This window comes from Sceloporus occidentalis, unplaced genomic scaffold (assembly GCF_023333645.1).
Source record: "Sceloporus occidentalis isolate IW3139 unplaced genomic scaffold, rSceOcc1.0.p SCAF_390, whole genome shotgun sequence".
NCBI lineage: Eukaryota > Metazoa > Chordata > Lepidosauria > Squamata > Phrynosomatidae > Sceloporus > Sceloporus occidentalis.
The window spans coordinates 160,087-178,280 of record NW_028317370.1 but is presented as its reverse complement, the minus strand read 5'-3'; the positions used below and the strand labels follow the sequence as shown (position 1 = coordinate 178,280).

The 18,194-nt window shown below is 52.1% G+C and overlaps 1 protein-coding gene across 1 annotated transcript; it reads left to right on the top strand.

Annotated features, from left to right (window-relative positions):
* Window positions 1-5,680: 5,680 nt before the first annotated feature.
* On the top strand, window positions 5,681-12,944 carry LOC149273247 (CAP-Gly domain-containing linker protein 3). The gene is made up of 13 exons (XM_089506540.1): window positions 5,681-5,816; window positions 6,667-6,806; window positions 7,773-7,866; window positions 8,054-8,215; window positions 9,001-9,119; window positions 9,253-9,489; window positions 9,724-9,859; window positions 9,991-10,119; window positions 10,721-10,855; window positions 11,279-11,402; window positions 11,492-11,556; window positions 12,280-12,352; window positions 12,890-12,944. The coding sequence occupies exons 1-13, from the start codon at window positions 5,681-5,683 to the stop codon at window positions 12,942-12,944; spliced, it is 1,605 nt and encodes a 534-aa protein (XP_089362666.1).
* The last annotated feature ends 5,250 nt before the right edge of the window (window positions 12,945-18,194 follow it).

Genomic DNA, 18,194 nt, shown 5'->3' with positions numbered 1-18,194 from the left:
ACAAACTGCATCTTTGTCTTGTTTTGTTGGTGGGACGCTGGACGGGGGGCTTGGGGGTAGTTCAGACGGGGGGGGGGTGTCACTGGTTACTGTCCTTTTATATTGTAAGGTTTTGTGTCTGGACTTGATTGACAGTTCCCTGGATCCTCGGGGGCCGGCAGGTTCCTCTCCAAGGATCTGCTTTAAAAGATAAATAAAGCTGCTTTCGGTAAATCGTCCTTTTCCCAACACCTGCCTTTAAAGGGTGCACATTTTGGGCTGGTGCTCTGGGACCACGGAGGTCTCTTCTTCAAATGGGAATAACTCCTGCAAAATCCCGGGTCTGGGAGACTAAGGAGACGTACCCAAGCTGTGGGACTGGATGCAGAGCTTTTAGGAGATTGCAGGGCCCTCCTTATTATGTCCAATTTATGTGAAGTCCTGTTGTACGACGCTGAGGAATATGATGGCGCTATAGCAATCAATAATAGTAACAGGTGTGAGATTATGGAGATAAATGCAGCTGTCCGCTGTTCACGTAACCTGTATCCCCCCCCCCCCGCATATGCTGTGTGATTTGTTATATTGTTTGCATCTTGGACCCGGATCCGCCTTACAGAAGCCGCCTTAATCCTTTTACTGCGTGAATAAATCAAAGGATTTTAATTCCGGAGAGAGCCGCGGAGGGCAGATTTATTAACTATTTACGGGTTTCATTCCACAAAAAGCTGACTTTTCCCGGACGGGGTAGAAATGATTGTTTCTGCCGGACGGCGAGTTAAACGGAGTGCTGCGGACCTGCTGGAGGGAGTACGATGCCTGTATGGGGTCCGCGGCTGGTGCTTGGAGAAGCCCGTTATGGTGGGACGCTGTATAGGGTAATAACCCCCAGCACTGTATACGGTAATGTCACTATTTTGCCCCAATACCCCCCCCTTGTGATATTTTGGGTGACTTTCCTGTCTCAAACACCACACTGAGCTGATGCTTTATGGCGATGCAAATTAAGTCTGTTCCTCCATAGATTTTCATTAGTCAGAGAGTCCAACTGCTTGATGAAGACTGAGCCATTCTATTGTCCCCCACAAGCAGTATTTTTAATGTGAGGCCGGGAGCGAAGGAATTGGTGATCCCCTGGAGCTCCCAGACTGGTTTTATCCTGTTATTCTCTCCCGGGGTGGTGGGGTATGAAGCGTTGCCCCCCCTGCTCTTATTCTCTCCCGGGGTGGTGGGGCATAAAGCGTTGCCCCTGCTCTGTTATTCTCTCCCGGGGTGGTGGGGTATAAAGCTTTGCCCCCCCTGCTCTGTTATTCTCTCCCGGGGTGGTGGGGTATAAAGCGTTGCCCCCCCTGCTCTGTTATTCTCTCCCGGGGTGGTGGGGTATAAAGCGTTGCCCCCCTGCTCTGTTATTCTCTCCCGGGGTGGTGGGGTATAAAGCTTTGCCCCCCCTGCTCTGTTATTCTCTCCTGGCGTGGTGGGGTATAAAGCGTTGCCCCCCTGCTCTGTTATTCTCTCTCTCCCGGGGTGGTGGGGTATAAAGCTTTGCCCCCCCTGCTCTGTTATTCTCTCCCGGGGTGGTGGGGTATAAAGCGTGGCCCCCCTGCTCTGTTATTCTCTCTCTCCTGGGGTGGTGGGGTATAAAGCGTTGCCCCTGCTCTGTTATTCTCTCCCGGGGTGGTGGGGTATAAAGCGTTGCCCCCCCTGCTCTGTTATTCTCTCCCGGTGTGGGGGGGGTATAAAGCGTTGCCCCCCTGCTCTGTTATTCTCTCCCGGGGTGGTGGGGTATAAAGCGTTGCCCCCCCTGCTCTGTTATTCTCTCCCGGGGTGGTGGGGTATAAAGCGTTGCCCCCCTGCTCTGTTATTCTCTCTCTCCCGGGGTGGTGGGGTATAAAGCGTTGCCCCTGCTCTGTTATTCTCTCCCGGGGTGGTGGGGTATAAAGCGTTGCCCCCCCTGCTCTGTTATTCTCTCCCGGTGTGGGGGGGTATAAAGCGTTGCCCCCCTGCTCTGTTATTCTCTCCCGGGGTGGTGGGGTATAAAGCGTTGCCCCCCCTGCTCTGTTATTCTCTCCCGGGGTGGTGGGGTATAAAGCGTTGCCCCCCTGCTCTGTTATTCTCTCCCGGGGTGGTGGGGTATAAAGCGTTGCCCCCCTGCTCTGTTGTTCTCTCCCGGGGTGGTGGGGTATAAAGCGTGGCCCCCCTGCTCTGTTATTCTCTCCCGGGGTGGTGGGGTATAAAGCGTTGCCCCCCCTGCTCTGTTATTCTCTCGCGGGGTGGTGGGGTATAAAGCGTTGCTCCCCCTGCTCTGTTATTCTCTCCCGGGGTGGTGGGGTATAAAGCGTTGCCCCCCCCCGCTCTGTTATTCTCTCCCGGGGTGGTGGGGTATAAAGCGTTGCCCCCCCTGCTCTGTTATTCTCTCCCGGGGTGGTGGGGTATAAAGCGTTGCCCCCCCGCTCTGTTATTCTCTCCCGGGATGGTGGGGTATAAAGCGTGGCCCCCCTGCTCTGTTGTACTCTCCCGGGGTGGTGGGGTATAAAGCGTTGCCCCCCCTGCTCTGTTATTCTCTCCCGGGGTGGTGGGGTATAAAGCGTTGCCCCCCCTGCTCTGTTATTCTCTCCCGGGGTGGTGGGGAATAAAGCGTTGCCCCCCCTGCTCTGTTATTCTCTCCCGGGGTGGTGGGGTATAAAGCGTTGCCCCCCTGCTCTGTTATTCTCTCCCGGGGTGGTGGGGTATAAAGCGTTGCCCCCCTGCTCTGTTATTCTCTCCCGGGGTGGTGGGGTATAAAGCGTTGCCCCCCCTGCTCTGTTATTCTCTCCCGGGATGGTGGGGTATAAAGCGTGGCCCCCCTGCTCTGTTGTACTCTCCCGGGGTGGTGGGGTATAAAGCGTTGCCCCCCCTGCTCTGTTATTCTCTCCCGGGGTGGTGGGGTATAAAGTGTTGCCCCCCCTGCTCTGTTATTCTCTCCCGGGGTGGTGGGGAATAAAGTGTTGCCCCCCCTGCTCTGTTATTCTCTCCCGGGGTGGTGGGGTATAAAGCGTTGCCCCCCCTGCTCTGTTATTCTCTCCCGGGGTGGTGGGGAATAAAGCGTTGCCCCCCCTGCTCTGTTATTCTCTCCCGGGGTGGTGGGGTATAAAGCGTTGCCCCCCTGCTCTGTTATTCTCTCCCGGGGTGGTGGGGTATAAAGCGTTGCCCCCCTGCTCTGTTATTCTCTCCCGGGGTGGTGGGGTATAAAGCGTTGCCCCCCCTGCTCTGTTATTCTCTCCCGGGATGGTGGGGTATAAAGCGTGGCCCCCCTGCTCTGTTGTACTCTCCCGGGGTGGTGGGGTATAAAGCGTTGCCCCCCCTGCTCTGTTATTCTCTCCCGGGGTGGTGGGGTATAAAGTGTTGCCCCCCCTGCTCTGTTATTCTCTCCCGGGGTGGTGGGGAATAAAGCGTTGCCCCCCCTGCTCTGTTATTCTCTCCCGGGGTGGTGGGGAATAAAGTGTTGCCCCCCCTGCTCTGTTATTCTCTCCCGGGGTGGTGGGGTATAAAGTGTTGCCCCCCCCCTGCTCTGTTGTTCTCTCTCTTGTATTCAGTATCTTAAGGCCGCTAGAACCCTCTGCCCTCCACCTCCTTGAGCTTGTTTATGCATCAGCCATCCCTTCTCTCCCCCCTCCCTTCTGCCTCCCCCTCCTGCCTTTCTCTCCCTCAGTCTCCCCCTCTCTGCTCCCTCCTCCTCTCCCTCCCTCCTCCTCTCCTCCCTCTCATTATATTCACAGCATCCTTGTGACGCAGGAAGGAAAGAGCAGAAAATATCAGCATCAGCACCAGAATCCAGCCGGCTGGGAAGAGGACTCCGGATCAGAACCTGAACAAACAGAACCGGCCTTTAACTCCCGAGGTCCTGCGGTGAGTCCGGGGTCTGCCTTGGGGGGATAAGGATGGGGGTATTGGGGGTCTCGGGGGCACAATCTTTATTTCAGCTCGTTGATAAGCAGCGGCCTATCAGGGAATCGCAAATTTACATCTGGCATCAGAGATACATCGGCTGTAAGTCGAGTATAATACTAGACAGACAGACAGACAGACACGGGACATGGGGCAGAGAGGGACAGACGGAGGCAGAGACACATGTCATGGGGACAGACAGACACGGGACCTGGAGGACAGAGAGACAGACAAACACTGGACTGGGGGGACAGACAGACAGCTGCGGACGCGTCACTGCTATCCACTCTGACGCAGGGCAGACTGACAGACAAATAGACAAAGGGATTTATATATGGACAGAGCCGACAGACAGATGGACAGACAGTGGGGTGCAGTGGGTTGATTCCCGTATTATTTTGGTGGAATTTATTATTAATTTATTAATCTGTTGAATCCTCGTTGTTCTGGCGGTTTCTGTATTTGATGTTTCAGTTGCCGGGGGTCTTTGTATTTAAGGTTCCGGCTGCCTGGGCTTCAGTATTCGATGTTCCGGCTGCCGGGGGGGGGGTCTCTGTATTCAATGTTCTGGCTGTCGGGGGTCTCTGTATTCAATGTTCTGGCTGTCGGGGGTCTCTGTATTTAAAGTTCCGGCAGCCGGGGGCTTCAGTATTTGAGGTTCCAGCTTCCGGGGGTCTATGTTTCGGTTTCCGGCATCGCCCCCCCCCGGGACCCTCAGTCATTGGCCATCTAATGGAGGTCACACAAGGCTCTTGTCGCTCTACTCGCTTCCTCTGGACACCGAGGGGTTGTGTCCGCGGTCAGACCTTTGGGAATTGGCTTTACCATAGAGATGTCCATCAGCTGGAGCTTTCCACTCTCTGAGACCACCAAACAGATCCGCCTGCCAGGGGTAATTAAACTGCTGGCAAGGAGGGGGGAATTGCCCTCCCCTGGGCATCTCTAACTGGGTTTGATGCTGTCTGTGAGGCAGAACCGAAACATTTACAGACAAAGTAAATCCCTCTCCTGCCTCCTGCCCCGCGAACGGGCCCCCGGGGGCCACACGATGCGCCAGGTGTATTAGAAAATTTTACCTCTACAAAAAGTTTTAGGTTAATATGCGTCTTTCTCAGGGATACCCCATCTAATAGGGGTTCGAGTCCTCGGGGTGTTTGGAGGTAGGTCTCGGGGTAGGTGCCCCGTCTGCTGAGGGTTAGATACCCCATTTCTTGGTGGTTAATGGCCAAATCTGTTGGTGGTTGGATGCTCTGTCTTTTGGGAGAGGGGTAGATTCCCCGCCTGTTTGGGTTAGGGGGGCCCAGCCAGGTGGGGGTTGGGATGCCCCATCTGTTGGGGTTCAGGTACCCTGTCTGTTGGGGGAGAGACCAGGAGCCCCATCTACTGGGGAGGCTGTACTGCCTGCTGGACTTGTGAGGTTGGATGCTGTTTTGGGGCAGCTTTTGGTGGTTTTGCCCCTGTCCGTGGCATTGGTGGTATTAGTGAATATTCTCGGTCTCATTGATGACGCATCGCCACTTTCTCCAGGGTCCCGTGCTGAATCGCATGTTAAGCGGGGTCTTTGTTGCGTTGAAGGGCCCGGCTCCTCGGGTTAGGAGTTGGCGCTGAGCTCGCAGCTTCACTAAAAATGTTTTTCTCCTCCTCAAAACTACAGCCGTAGCCGGACCACTTGGTGCCTTATTGTAATGTTACTGGTCTGTACTGGGGACCTGAAACTGGTTTAACTGGTGGCTTATTGTAATGTTACTGGTATTCCTGTTTTGATGGACAGTAAATCATGACGAGAGAGGACCCCCCAGATTCCCCATCAGAGGACAGTCAGCTCCCCGCGGAGCTCCAGAGCTCCACCCCCGAGAGGCGGAGGAGACCATTGGTGCATCCGTCGGCCCCCGCTCCCCTCCCGAAGGACTATGGTAAATAGGGGTCCCATGATTATACTGGGAATAACTGAGCCGTTTGGATTTAACTGGGATGTAACTGTGGTAGTGGGATTACAATGTGATACAACGTGGCCAATTAAATGATACTGTAATAACTGGGCCATTCAGATATACATGGGATATAAAGGGGCCATTGGGATTATACTGGGCTAGTTAACTGACCCATTCAGATTATACTGGGCTAGTTAACTGACCCATTCAGATAATACTGGGCTAGTTAACTGACCCATTGGCATTATATTGGGATATAACTGGGCCATTTAGATTATACTGGGCTAGTTAACTGACCAATTCAGATAATACTGGGGTAGTTATGACCCATTCAGATTATACTGGGGTAGTTAGTTGACCCATTGGGATTATATTGGCATATAACTGGGTCATTCAGATTATACTGGGCTAGTTAATTGACCCATTGGGATTATACTGGGCTAGTTAACTGACCCATTGGGATTATATTGGGCTATAACTGACTTTTTCAGATTATACTGGGCTAGTTAACTGATCCATTCAGATTATACTGGGCTAGTTAATTGATCCATTCAGATTATACTGGGCTAGTTAACTGATCCATTCAGATTATACTGGGCTAGTTAACTGGCCCATTGGGATTATATTGGGATATAACTGGGCCGTTCAGATTATACTGGGCTAGTTAACTGACCCATTGAGATTGTATTGGGATATAACTGGGCCATTCAGATTATACTGGGCCATTACTGAAAAGAGACTGAAGTTATTAAAATAATATTTTTTCAATACAAAATAACCAGTTTTCTTCCTCATCTCCTTTGCCCCCCCCCCATACGATTGCCCCTGCCAGCGTTCACGTTCTTTGACCCCAATGACTCTGCGTGCCAGGAGATCCTGTACAACCCACAGACTACCGTCCCTGAGCTCTTCGCCATCATCCGCCAGTGGGTCCCGCAGGTCCAACACAAGATCGACATCATCGGCAGCGAGGTAGGAGAGCTACGCAGCCAGCACCTCTAGGACAAGCTGGGGATATCTAGGACAGGTGCACTGGAACCTCTAAGACAAGGGGGGATATCTAGGACAGGTGCACTGGAACCTCTAAGACAAGGGGGGGATGTCTAGGACAGGTGCACTGGAACCTCTAAGACAAGGGGGGTGCATCATATGAGAGCTGTAATATTTTGCCAGTTTTATGTTGCTGTAGGGGCAGTAGGGACATGGAATCTCTTCCCTGCAGACATGGGAGTCATTGTAACCACAACTAACAGGGTATATTACCTTGGGGCAGATGCTAGGTGTATGTTTGCTGCAGTTATCGGTCAATGGGTTTGGGGCAGGTGTCGGGGTATGTATTGGGATAAGTGGGTTTGGGGCAGGTACAGGGGTATGTATTGGGATAAGTGGGTTTGGGGCAGGTGTCGGGGTATGTATTGGGGTAAATGGTTGTGGGGCAGGTGTCGGGGTATGTATTGGGGTAAATAGGTTTGGGGCAGGTGTCGGGGTATGTATTGGGGTAAATAGGTTTGGGGCAGGTGTCGGGGTATGTATTGGGGTAAATGGTTGTGGGGCAGGTGTCGGGGTATGTATTGGGGTAAATAGGTTTGGGGCAGGTGTCGGGGTATGTATTGGGGTAAATAGGTTTGGGGCAGGTGTCGGGGTATGTATTGGGGTAAATAGGTTTGGGGCAGGTGTCGGGGTATGTATTGGGGTAATTGGTGTTGGGGTATGTTATTGGGGTAATTGGTGTTGGGGTATGTTATTGGGGTAATTGGTGTTGGGGTATGTTATTGGGGTAATTGGTGTTGGGGTATGTTATTGGGGTAATTGGTGTTGGGGTATGTTATTGGGGTAATTGGTGTTGGGGTATGTTATTGGGGTAATTGGTGTTGGGGTATGTTATTGGGGTAAATGGCTGTGGGGAAGATACCGGGGTAACACGTCTCTCCCTCTCAGATCCTGAAGCGCGGCTGCCATGTTAATGACCGGGACGGGCTGACGGACATGACCCTGTTACACTACGCCTGCAAAGCCGGAGCCCACGGCGTGGGTAATGTATCAGCCGCTGGTGTACTCAGTATGTGCAGCTCGCCAAACACGGCCCTAAACTAAGTGATATCCGGCCCCTGGGTAACACACGGGAAGGATTTAGGGCACGGCGCACGTTCCATGATCTCGGGCCCCCGATATACTCTGCACTTTGCCTAAACTGCCATTTCCTTGTAACGTGACATCAGGTGACCCGGCGGCCGCAGTCAGGCTGTCCAATCAGCTTCTTGTCCTGGGAGCCGACGTCACGCTCCGCAGCCGCTGGACCAACATGAACGCTCTGCACTATGCGGCCTACTTCGACGTCCCGGAACTCCTGCGCATCCTGCTGAAGGCGTCGAAGCCCAAAGGTGAGGCGGCGCGGGGAGTCTGCGCAGTTATGTGACGGGGTGTGAGGGGACGCGGAGCGAGGATGTGGAGAGAGGGGACGCGGAGAGAGAGGACACGGCGGGAGGGGAGTTTGTGCGGTTATGTGACGGGGTGTGAGGGGACGCGGAGCGAGGATGTGGAGAGAGGGGACGCGGAGAGAGAGGACACGGCGGGAGGGGAGTTTGTGCGGTTATGTGACGCGGAGCGAGGGGACGCGGAGCGAGGGGAGTTTGCGCGGTTATGTGACGGGGCGAGGGGAGTTTGCGCGGTTATGTGACTGGGCGAGGGGAGTTTGCGCGGTTATGTGACTGGGCGAGGGGAGTTTGCGCGGTTATGTGACGGGGCGAGGGGAGTCTGCGCAGTTATGTGACGGGGTGTGAGGGGACGCGGAGCGAGGATGTGGAGAGAGGGGACGCGGAGAGAGAGGACACGGCGGGAGGGGAGTTTGTGCGGTTATGTGACGGGGTGTGAGGGGACGCGGAGCGAGGATGTGGAGAGAGGGGACGCGGAGAGAGAGAGGACACGGCGGGAGGGGAGTTTGTGCGGTTATGTGACGCGGAGCGAGGGGACGCGGAGCGAGGGGAGTTTGCGCGGTTATGTGACGGGGCGAGGGGAGTTTGCGCAGTTATGTGACGGGGCGAGGGGAGTTTGCGCGGTTATGTGACGGGGCGAGGGGAGTTTGCGCGGTTATGTGACACGGAGCGAGGGTGCGGGGGGCGAGGGGACACTCGCTCACCATCTCACCGCCTCTTCTCTCCCCCTCTAGTACTGAACTCCACCTGCAGCGATTTCAGCCACGGAACGGCTCTGCACATCGCTGCCTCCAACCTCTGCCTGGGGGCCGTTAAATGTCTGCTGGAGCACGGGGCCAACCCGTCCGTAAGGGTAAGAGAGACCCCCAGACGGTGGCGCACCCACCTCTCGCTGCCCGTCCCCGGTAGACGTAGCACTCTGCAGGAGACGTGAGAGGGAGCCCCGCTCGGGGGCCGCTGACCGTCTTTGGCGTCTCTGTCCACAGAACAGTAAGGGCCAAGTCCCGGCCGAGGTGGTTCCTGACCCGATGGACATGGGTCTGGACAAGGCCGAGTCTGCCATGATTGCCAAGGAGCTGAAGCAGCTGCTGGAGGACGCGGTGCCCCTGAGCTGCAACCTGCCCAAAATCACGCTGCCCAACTACGACAACATCCCCGGGAACCTGATGCTGGCGTCGCTGGGGCTGCACCTGGGCGACCGGGTGCTGCTGGACGGAGAGAAGGTAATGGGAGTCAGAGGAGCGGCTCCTGCCACCCCCTGAAACCGGCAGACGCCCTCGCCCGTTATGGCCTGTTCTACTTCCACTGGGTGTCTGTTCTATGTATCTACTACCCTGTATATAATTTGATAATTACCTCCTTCCCATACTATCGCAGGCGCTCCCTGTAGTTATGACCCTCTTACCGATGCGTGTGCATTTCACGCGTGTTCAGTTCCACATCTCTCTCCCGGGCAGGCCGGCACTGTGCGCTTCTGCGGTGCCACCGAGTTCGCCAGTGGCCAGTGGGTGGGGGTCGAGCTGGATGAGCCCGAAGGCAAGAATGATGGCAGCGTGGGGGGCATCCGCTACTTCATCTGCCCCCCAAAACACGGTGAGTACCCCTCGCTTCCCATGTTCCAGTATTTGCCCCGTTGATGGCGTAGTGCAGAGTACACTGGCAGCTTGCCGGTATCTGCACCGTTACTCTCTCTGACCCAAATTATTTTAACCCTTTTCTTGCAGGGATTTTTGCCTCCGTGTCCAAGGTCACCAAAGCTCCGGATCCGGCCCCGTCTTCGGTCACCTCCACCCCGCGGACTCCCCGCGTGGACTTCTCCCGCGTCACCGGCAAATCCAAGAAAGAGAAGAAAGGTGAGAGACTCGCGGGATCAACGCTAGCGCCGCTAATCGGTCCCTGGGCCTCAGGATCAAGCGTCACAAGGCTGGCAACTCATTGCCGTAACGTGGCCCTTAACTCCCCTGGGGAACACAGGCAGGGGCCCCTGGCACAGATGGGGGCCCAGACGCAAACGGTCCTTATTTCGCCAATGAGTGAAGAGCGTTGCACGAAAACCCTGGAGCTCCGTTAGTTTTTCCCTTGTCCACGTGCCGAGGGCAGGGGTCTCTTTATCCCCCCCCCACCGGTGGCTTTGTAAGGCCTGTAGATTTCCGCCTGCCCTGACATTGGGCTTGTCTCATGTCCGGTAACCGTTCCTGTCCGTGCTCGGAAGGAGGCATCACGTGGCACATTCAGTGTCCTCCAGAGGGCCGCCTCTTGAGTCACTCTGAGAAAAGGAAAAGTCGGCTGCACCCCGACCCAGGGACACAGTTTGGGGCCAGAGATACCGCAGGGTTAGCAGGGAGGGCTGTTCCTGGACCGGCTGTTTTCTAAGACGGCTTGTGATTTCTCGCTAAGGTTCTTGCCGTAGGGGCCCTCGGCCTCCCCGTGACACCTTCCACGTGTCTCTTACAGCTTCACAGAAGAAATCCCTGAGCGTGGGCAGCCTGGACAGGGAGGGCCTGAATATCAGCCTCGGGGACCAGGTTCTGGTCGCCGGCCAAAAACAGGGGATTGTGCGCTTCTACGGCAAAACCGACTTCGCTCCTGGTAGGTGGTGATTTTTTACATTCGGTTTTGGGGAAGCCAATCCAGTAACCCCTTCATTCTGGTGCCATTTATCCCCCCCACACCACCTTATGGTGCCATTTATCCCCCACACCACCTTATGGTGCCATTTATCCCCCACACCACCTTATGGTGCCATTTATCCCCCACACCACCTTATGGGTCCATTTATCCCCCCACACCACCTTATGGATCCATTTATCCCCCACACCACCTTATGGTGCCATTTATCCCCCACACCACCTTATGGTGCCATTTATCCCCCACACCACCTTATGGGTCCATTTATCCCCCCACACCACCGCCTGGTGCCATTTATCCCCCCACACCACCTCCTGTTGCCATTTACCCCCCACACCACCTCCTTGTGGCATTTACCCCAGAGTGAAAGCCTCTTCCCTGCAGGCTACTGGTTCGGCGTCGAGTTGGAGAAACCCAACGGAAAACACGATGGTTCTGTCTTCGGCGTCCGATACTTTACCTGCTCCCCAAAGCACGGCGTGTTTGCGCCTCCTTCCAGAGTCCAGAGGTGAGGCTCGATTTAGGGCAGGATTATTAAAAAGAATGGACATAGGGGAGAACCAGAACATTGTATTAATATATGCTCTTTCCCACCAGGATCGGGGGGCCCAAAGAGCCACAGAGTGACGGCAGCGCAGTGAAAAAGGTTCACCAAGTAACTAGTAGGTACACAGTCTTAACATCTCTCGCGCTGCGGCGCGTGTGCACGAGGACTGCGCATAGACGTGCATGTGTGTAACGCAACGCGGCACCGCCACGGGGTGTGCATCTGATCCCACGCGATGCCTGTGAGGAGAGGATTCTGTACCTCGCGGCCACAGAAAGTGTCAGGATCTCCTGGCAGCTCCCCGGCATTTCTTGCACAGGTTCAGCGTCTGCCCTGCAGGGGGCGCAGTAAGAAAAGCGATAGACCTTTTATCAGTGACATGCGGGGTGTGAGGGCAGTATATGGGGTGTGAGGGCAGTACGCGGGGTGTGAGGGCAGTATATGGGGTGTGAGGGCAGTACGCGGGGTGTGAGGGCAGTATATGGGGTGTGAGAGCAGTATAGCAGTACGCGGGGTGTGAGGGCAGTATATGGGGTGTGAGGGCAGTACGCGGGGTGTGAGGGCAGTATATGGGGTGTGAGGGCAGTATAGCAGTACGCGGGGTGTGAGGGCAGTATATGGGGTGTGAGGGCAGTACGCGGGGTGTGAGGGCAGTATATGGGGTGTGAGGGCAGTATAGCAGTACGCGGGGTGTGAGGGCAGTATATGGGGTGTGAGGGCAGTACACGGGGTGTGAAGGCAGTACACAGGGCAAATTCTACGCTGTATGTCTGACAACCCCTAACTGGCTGTCAATTATAATTTAACTCATTCAGTCCCTCTCTTTCCTCCCTCCCAGTAATGCAGCCAAAGCGTAACCTGAGCACCGTGCGGACCCCCAAAGAGATTGCATCGGAAAACTCAGTTTCCAGGTAACAGACTTGGGGGGTCCCAGCAATTAATAGCCATAGACGGCCAATGATATATGGAGTGTTGTACGTGTAACGCGCTGCGATGTCTGTATGGTACGGGTAAAGCTCTGCAATGTCTGCTTTGTATGTGTAATGCTCTGCGATGTCTGTACTGTAGTGTAACGCGATGTCTGTACTGTACGTGTAACGCGATGCGATATCTGCATTGTACATTTAACGCTCTGCGATGTCTGTACGGTATGGGAAACCTTCTGCGATGTCTGTACAGTACGGGAAACGCTCTGCAATGTCTGTATGGTATGGGTAACGCTCTGCGATGCCTGCGTTGTATGCGTAATGCTCTGCGATGTCTGCGTTGTATGCGTAACGCTCTGCGATGTCTGTACGGTATGGGAAACCTTCTGCGATGTCTGTACAGTACGGGAAACGCTCTGCAATGTCTGTATGGTATGGGTAACGCTCTGCGATGCCTGCGTTGTATGCGTAACGCTCTGCGATGTCTGTATTGTACTCACCGTACTCTGTATTACCCTCCAGGCTGCTGTTCTGCTGCTGGTTCCCTTGGCTGCTCCGCACTGAGATGCAATCATAACCCCCCGTAACCCCTTAATCGTTGGGGTCACAGACTGCTCCCCTCCGTCTGTCTGCTGTCCCCCCAGTGCCTTGTGTTTCCTGGCTCTTCTGCCCTGACAGAGGGGACATTCCGAGTGTCCCGAGTGCCCGCAGGTTGAGTGAGCGTCACCCTAGAATCTTCCATAGAAAGCTCTGCACTGGCTGATCATTTAACCCTTTTGTACCTGGAGCATCCAGCCTGAGAAAAGCAATACTGAATATAACCATTCGCTTCCTCCAGGAGCGGGGCCCCTGCTTTCTCCTGCCTTGATTTTGGGGGCTGTCATTTATTGGGGTACAGTTACACCCCATCCGATCTTACTGGGGCTCTCTGTATCCACTGGATGCCAAAGTTGTGCCTGTTTTGGGTTTTCCCTTCACCGGTCTGTCCCCCCATGTTCTACGGGTCCCAGTGATGTACAAGAAGGGACCCCCTATATACAGATCCCCGTCTGCTCCCACCCTGACATCAACCTCAAGGCCCGCCGAACGTGTAGCTACAACTCTCATCGCTCTCAGACAGCCTCAAGTGTTGTTAGAGTGTTAGCTCAAAGTCAGGCACACTTTTTTTGCACCCCCACCCAACCAGGGAGTCTGCTTGTTATAAGAAAATGGAGAGGCAAGGGTTAATCAGTTTACCAGTGCAATCTAGCATCTCCCTAACCCCCCCCCCCGCGTCAGATGCACATGCAAGGGGTTAGAGGTGTGGATGGGGGTCCTGACATGCCTGTTGCCCCTCCGTGTCTTCCCAAAGCCCCCAAAGTATCATGTAGCCCTGTGAATTAGGGGCTGCTATATGGGAATGTAGACCCCGGATAGTGCCGGTGGGTGCTGACTGCGTGCCGGTCACAGACCTGATACCCACCCTGCTGCATGCAAACCCCTTCACTGTTCATAGTCTGGGGAACCCCGCGTGCTGTGAGTAACGAGTATCTGTACCTTGTGCTTAAGTAACAAACCCCATCTGGCCCAGGAAGAGGGGAGACTTCTAATACAGAGAGAGGCTGGTAGGACAGGGACTGTATATCACACACAGGACCGTATATACACAGCTCTGTATACTGCTCCCAGATGCACACAGTACAGTATATACAGCTCTATATACAGTACCTGAACACACATGGTACAGTATATACAGCTCTGTATACTGCTCCCACAGGTGGCACAGTATATACAGCTCTGTATACTGCGCCCACAGGTGGCACAGTATATACAGCTCAGTATACTGCGCCCACACGTGGTACAGTATATACAGCTCAGTATACTGCGCCCACACGTGGTACAGTATATACAGCTGGGTATCTGGTGTAAACATACACACAGCACCTGTGGTCTGTACAGCTCACTACATGTATATAAACGCAGAGTATAAATCAAGAAATCTAGGTCAGAAATACAGATATCGTATGTGGCTCAGTGTGAATAATGAAGCACTCTACACACCCCCCAATAGGCGAGTCCTGGGCCGGGAGGGGTATTAATCCGTGTAACTCCATGTAAATCTTGTGATGAAATCCTGTAACGTGATACAAGTAACTCTGTACAGGACCCGTGGATGTATAGTCTGATCAATAAACCGATTTACTCACATCCTCCAGAGCCTCGTTATTTCTCTGAGTATCTACACTCACACTATCCACATCACAAATCTGATTTTCTGAGCATGTTCTTGTTCTCTGGCGATTTCAGTGTCACTGGCATGTATTACATATGTATTTGCCATGAAGAAAAAGCACACGGGGGTGAGCAGAATATGTAACATAGCAATTTAGGATAAAGACTCAAAAGTCCATCGCGTTGCCCCTACTGTTCATCCAGAATAATAAAAATGGCCTCTGTTACTAACCCTGTCCTTATAACCCATTAGATTATATACTCTCCGGCCCGTATAACTAATCCCGTCCTTATAACCCGTTATATCCTGTATATTCCTCATATTATATACTCTCCGGCCCGTATAACTAACCCCGTCCTTATAACCCGTTATATCCCTGTATATTCCTCATATTATACATTATATACTCTCCGGCCGTATAACTAACCCCATTTTTATAACCCGTTATATCCTGTATATTCCTCATATTATATATTATATACTCTCCGGCCCGTATAACTAATCCCGTCCTTATAACCCGTTATATCCCTGTATATTCCTCATATTATATATTATATACTCTCCGGCCGTATAACTAATCCTGTCCTTATAACCCGTTATATCCTGAATATTCCTCATATTATATACTCTCCGGCCGTATAACTAATCCCCTCCTTATAACCCGTTATATCCCTGTATATTCCTCATATTATATATTATATACTCTCCGGCCGTATAACTAATCCTGTCCTTATAACCCGTTATATCCTGAATATTCCTCATATTATATATTATATACTCTCCGGCCGTATAACTAATCCCGTCCTTATAACCCGTTATATCCCTGTATATTCCTCATATTATATATTATATACTCTCCGGTCGTATAACTAACCCCATCCTTATAACCCGTTATATCCCTGTATATTCCTCATATTATATATCATATACTCTCCTGCTGTATAACTAATCCCGTCCTTATAACCCGTTATATCCCTGTATATTCCTCATATTATATACTCTCCGGCCGTATAACTAATCCCGTCCTTACAACCCGTTATATTCCTCATATTATATATTATATACTCTCCGGCTGTATAACTAATCCCGTCCTTGTAACCCATTTTATCCTGTATATTCCTCATATTATATACTCTCCGGCTGTATAACTAATCCAGTCCTTATAACCCGTTATATCCCTGTATATTCCTCATATTATATACTCTCCGGCCATATCACTAATCCCGTCCTTATGAGGAATATACAGGATATTACAGGTTATACGGCCGGAGAGTATATAATATGAGGAATATACAGGATATAACGGGTTATAAGGACGGGATTAGTTATACGGCCGGAGAGTATATAATATGAGGAATATACAGGATATAACGGGTTATATATTATATTATATACTCTCCGGCTGTATAACTAATCCCGTCCTTATAACTCGTTATATCCCTGTATATTCCTCATATTATATACTCTCCAGCCCATATAACCCCGTCTTTATAACCAGTTATATCCCTATATATTCCTCATTTTATGAATTATATACGCTCTGGTCCGTATAAGTAATCCCGTCCTTATTACCCGTTATATCCGTCATATTATATGCTCTCCAGCCAGTATAAGTAACCCCCTCCTTGTAACCCTGTTGTGAGACCCATACTCAGACTGAGTAGCTCCGCCGTAGAGATCTTCCCAGCCAATGAAAGTTTAATTGCTCAAGGGATCATGGCTTCATATTCCAAGCACTAGCAGAGATTTAGTGTAGGGGTAAAACAGAACTCTTTATTGAGGACAGCACAGATATTTATACAGCAAACATGATAGTATTAAAGGTATAATCCCATCAACCACCAGACGCCGACATACAGTTCAATGGCCAGCAATGCCCACCCGACAGTCACTATTTCGAAGTGATCCCAGGGTACCAATGGAGAGCTAAGGGTCTGAAGATGTTATGATCCAAAAAGCGAACTGATTCAACGTCGGGACCCTGAGCAACAGCGTCAGAAACATCCCCAAGAGCGGTCCCAGTGGTAGCCGGGCCAGAGTTCCATTGCCGCGGCTGGATAAACCCCGAACAAGCTCCTTCTCTGTAACCACCACCGAGTGTTGCCCACCACGTGCTTAATGTAACCGCAAAAGAGCGACGCTGTCCCAATTGTCGGTGGGCATCGTCACTGTTACTAGCCGCCCCATAGTTCCGTTAATTTGCGGCTAGGTCCGGCTCAGGTGCATTGAGCGTTTCCAGGCTTGTAGAGCCCCCATAGCCAGCTAGTCCATGGGAATCTGGTTAGGACAGAGTAGACAGGGTTTTCCATTCACCCCCCCAATGAGCACAGGGTTACTTAGACATAAGAAGGGACTGGGCAGGCAGGTAAGGAGTCTCCCCAGAAATTCAATAGTAGCCCCCTCCCCAACTCAAACATACCCCATGAGTCCTTGGCCTTAAAGGGTTAACGTGACACCTGTATATTTCACCCATGTCTAAATTGGTGACATTGTATTCTTTGTACAGTCCTATTAATGAACAGGTCATCAGAGAGCGGATGGTATTGGCCTCTTATGTATTTATATAATTACATCATATCTGTCCTTTCTCATGTAACCCCCCCAACCTCTCTTCATAACTAAGGTGCTCTATTCTTCTTACTCAATCACCCAGCCAGCCATCTGTTCGCTCCCAGAATGCCAAACACCCGCTTACAGCAGGAGAATTCCAGGTCTGGGTACCAAGTCCCCGGGGCAAAACCAGTTATCTGCACCAAACTACAGGGGCAGTTTATTGGGCCCAGCCAACACCCTTCCATAAAACGGTGTTGCCCTCACCCCACACTGGGCAACCTGAAGCCACCACTTACTCACACAGCTGCCCTTTCATGAAATACCTCCAAAGGTTTTACCTCCTGCTATACTAATACCCCAAGCAAGTTAATATATATATAACCAAGGGTTACTCATAAAAGGAACCCATTATAAAATAAAACCCAGGGGCATCCTCATGTTGTATTACCCCTAAAGTGAGTTCTATCCCTTTCTCTTGTATTAATACCACAAACAGGCTTGCAGCACCTCGCCCTCTTCTATTTCCTCTCGGATAACCCTCAGTCAGTCATCATTGCGCTTTCCCGCTCAGCGCGCGTCTTTATCACAAGTAGTGGGCGTGTCTTTCTCCATTTCCTAGCTTCTGATTGCCTCAGAACTGGACTGCTTAGGCTCTGATTGGTTTACTGTGCCGTCATTCATCCTGAGTCTGAACCCGGAAGTTGGAGACGCTCTGAGGTCCAGATGAGAGAGCCTGAGCTGCAAAGGATTCTGGGAGAGGCAATGAAAGCTGAGGGTCAGTCAGTCAGAGCTGTGCATGTGATACTGACTTATTTACACAAATATTATAAAGAGACCAATGGGTTTGATCCTTGGGGAGGGGAGAGAGAGGAGGGGGGAGACTGAAATGTCTGTGGAGGGCGATATCCCAGAATGTTCTCTATAGTGTGTGCCAGGGGACTGCACTCTGTATTGCGTGTAGACTGAATCCTCAGCTCTCGTATGATTCATTCATGTACACGCGTGTCTTTTTTGTACATATATGTATTTATATGTATCTGTTGTCACTTTGCAGATTGGGCG

Coding starts and splice junctions, on each gene's coding strand:
- LOC149273247 (XM_089506540.1), top strand. CDS start 5,681: ATGACGAGAGAGGACCCCCCAGATTCCCCATCAGAGGACAGTCAGCTC. Junction 7,867..8,053: donor AGCCGGAGCCCACGGCGTGG/GTAATGTATCAG, acceptor ACGTGACATCAG/GTGACCCGGCGGCCGCAGTC. Junction 10,856..11,278: donor CAAAACCGACTTCGCTCCTG/GTAGGTGGTGAT, acceptor TCTTCCCTGCAG/GCTACTGGTTCGGCGTCGAG.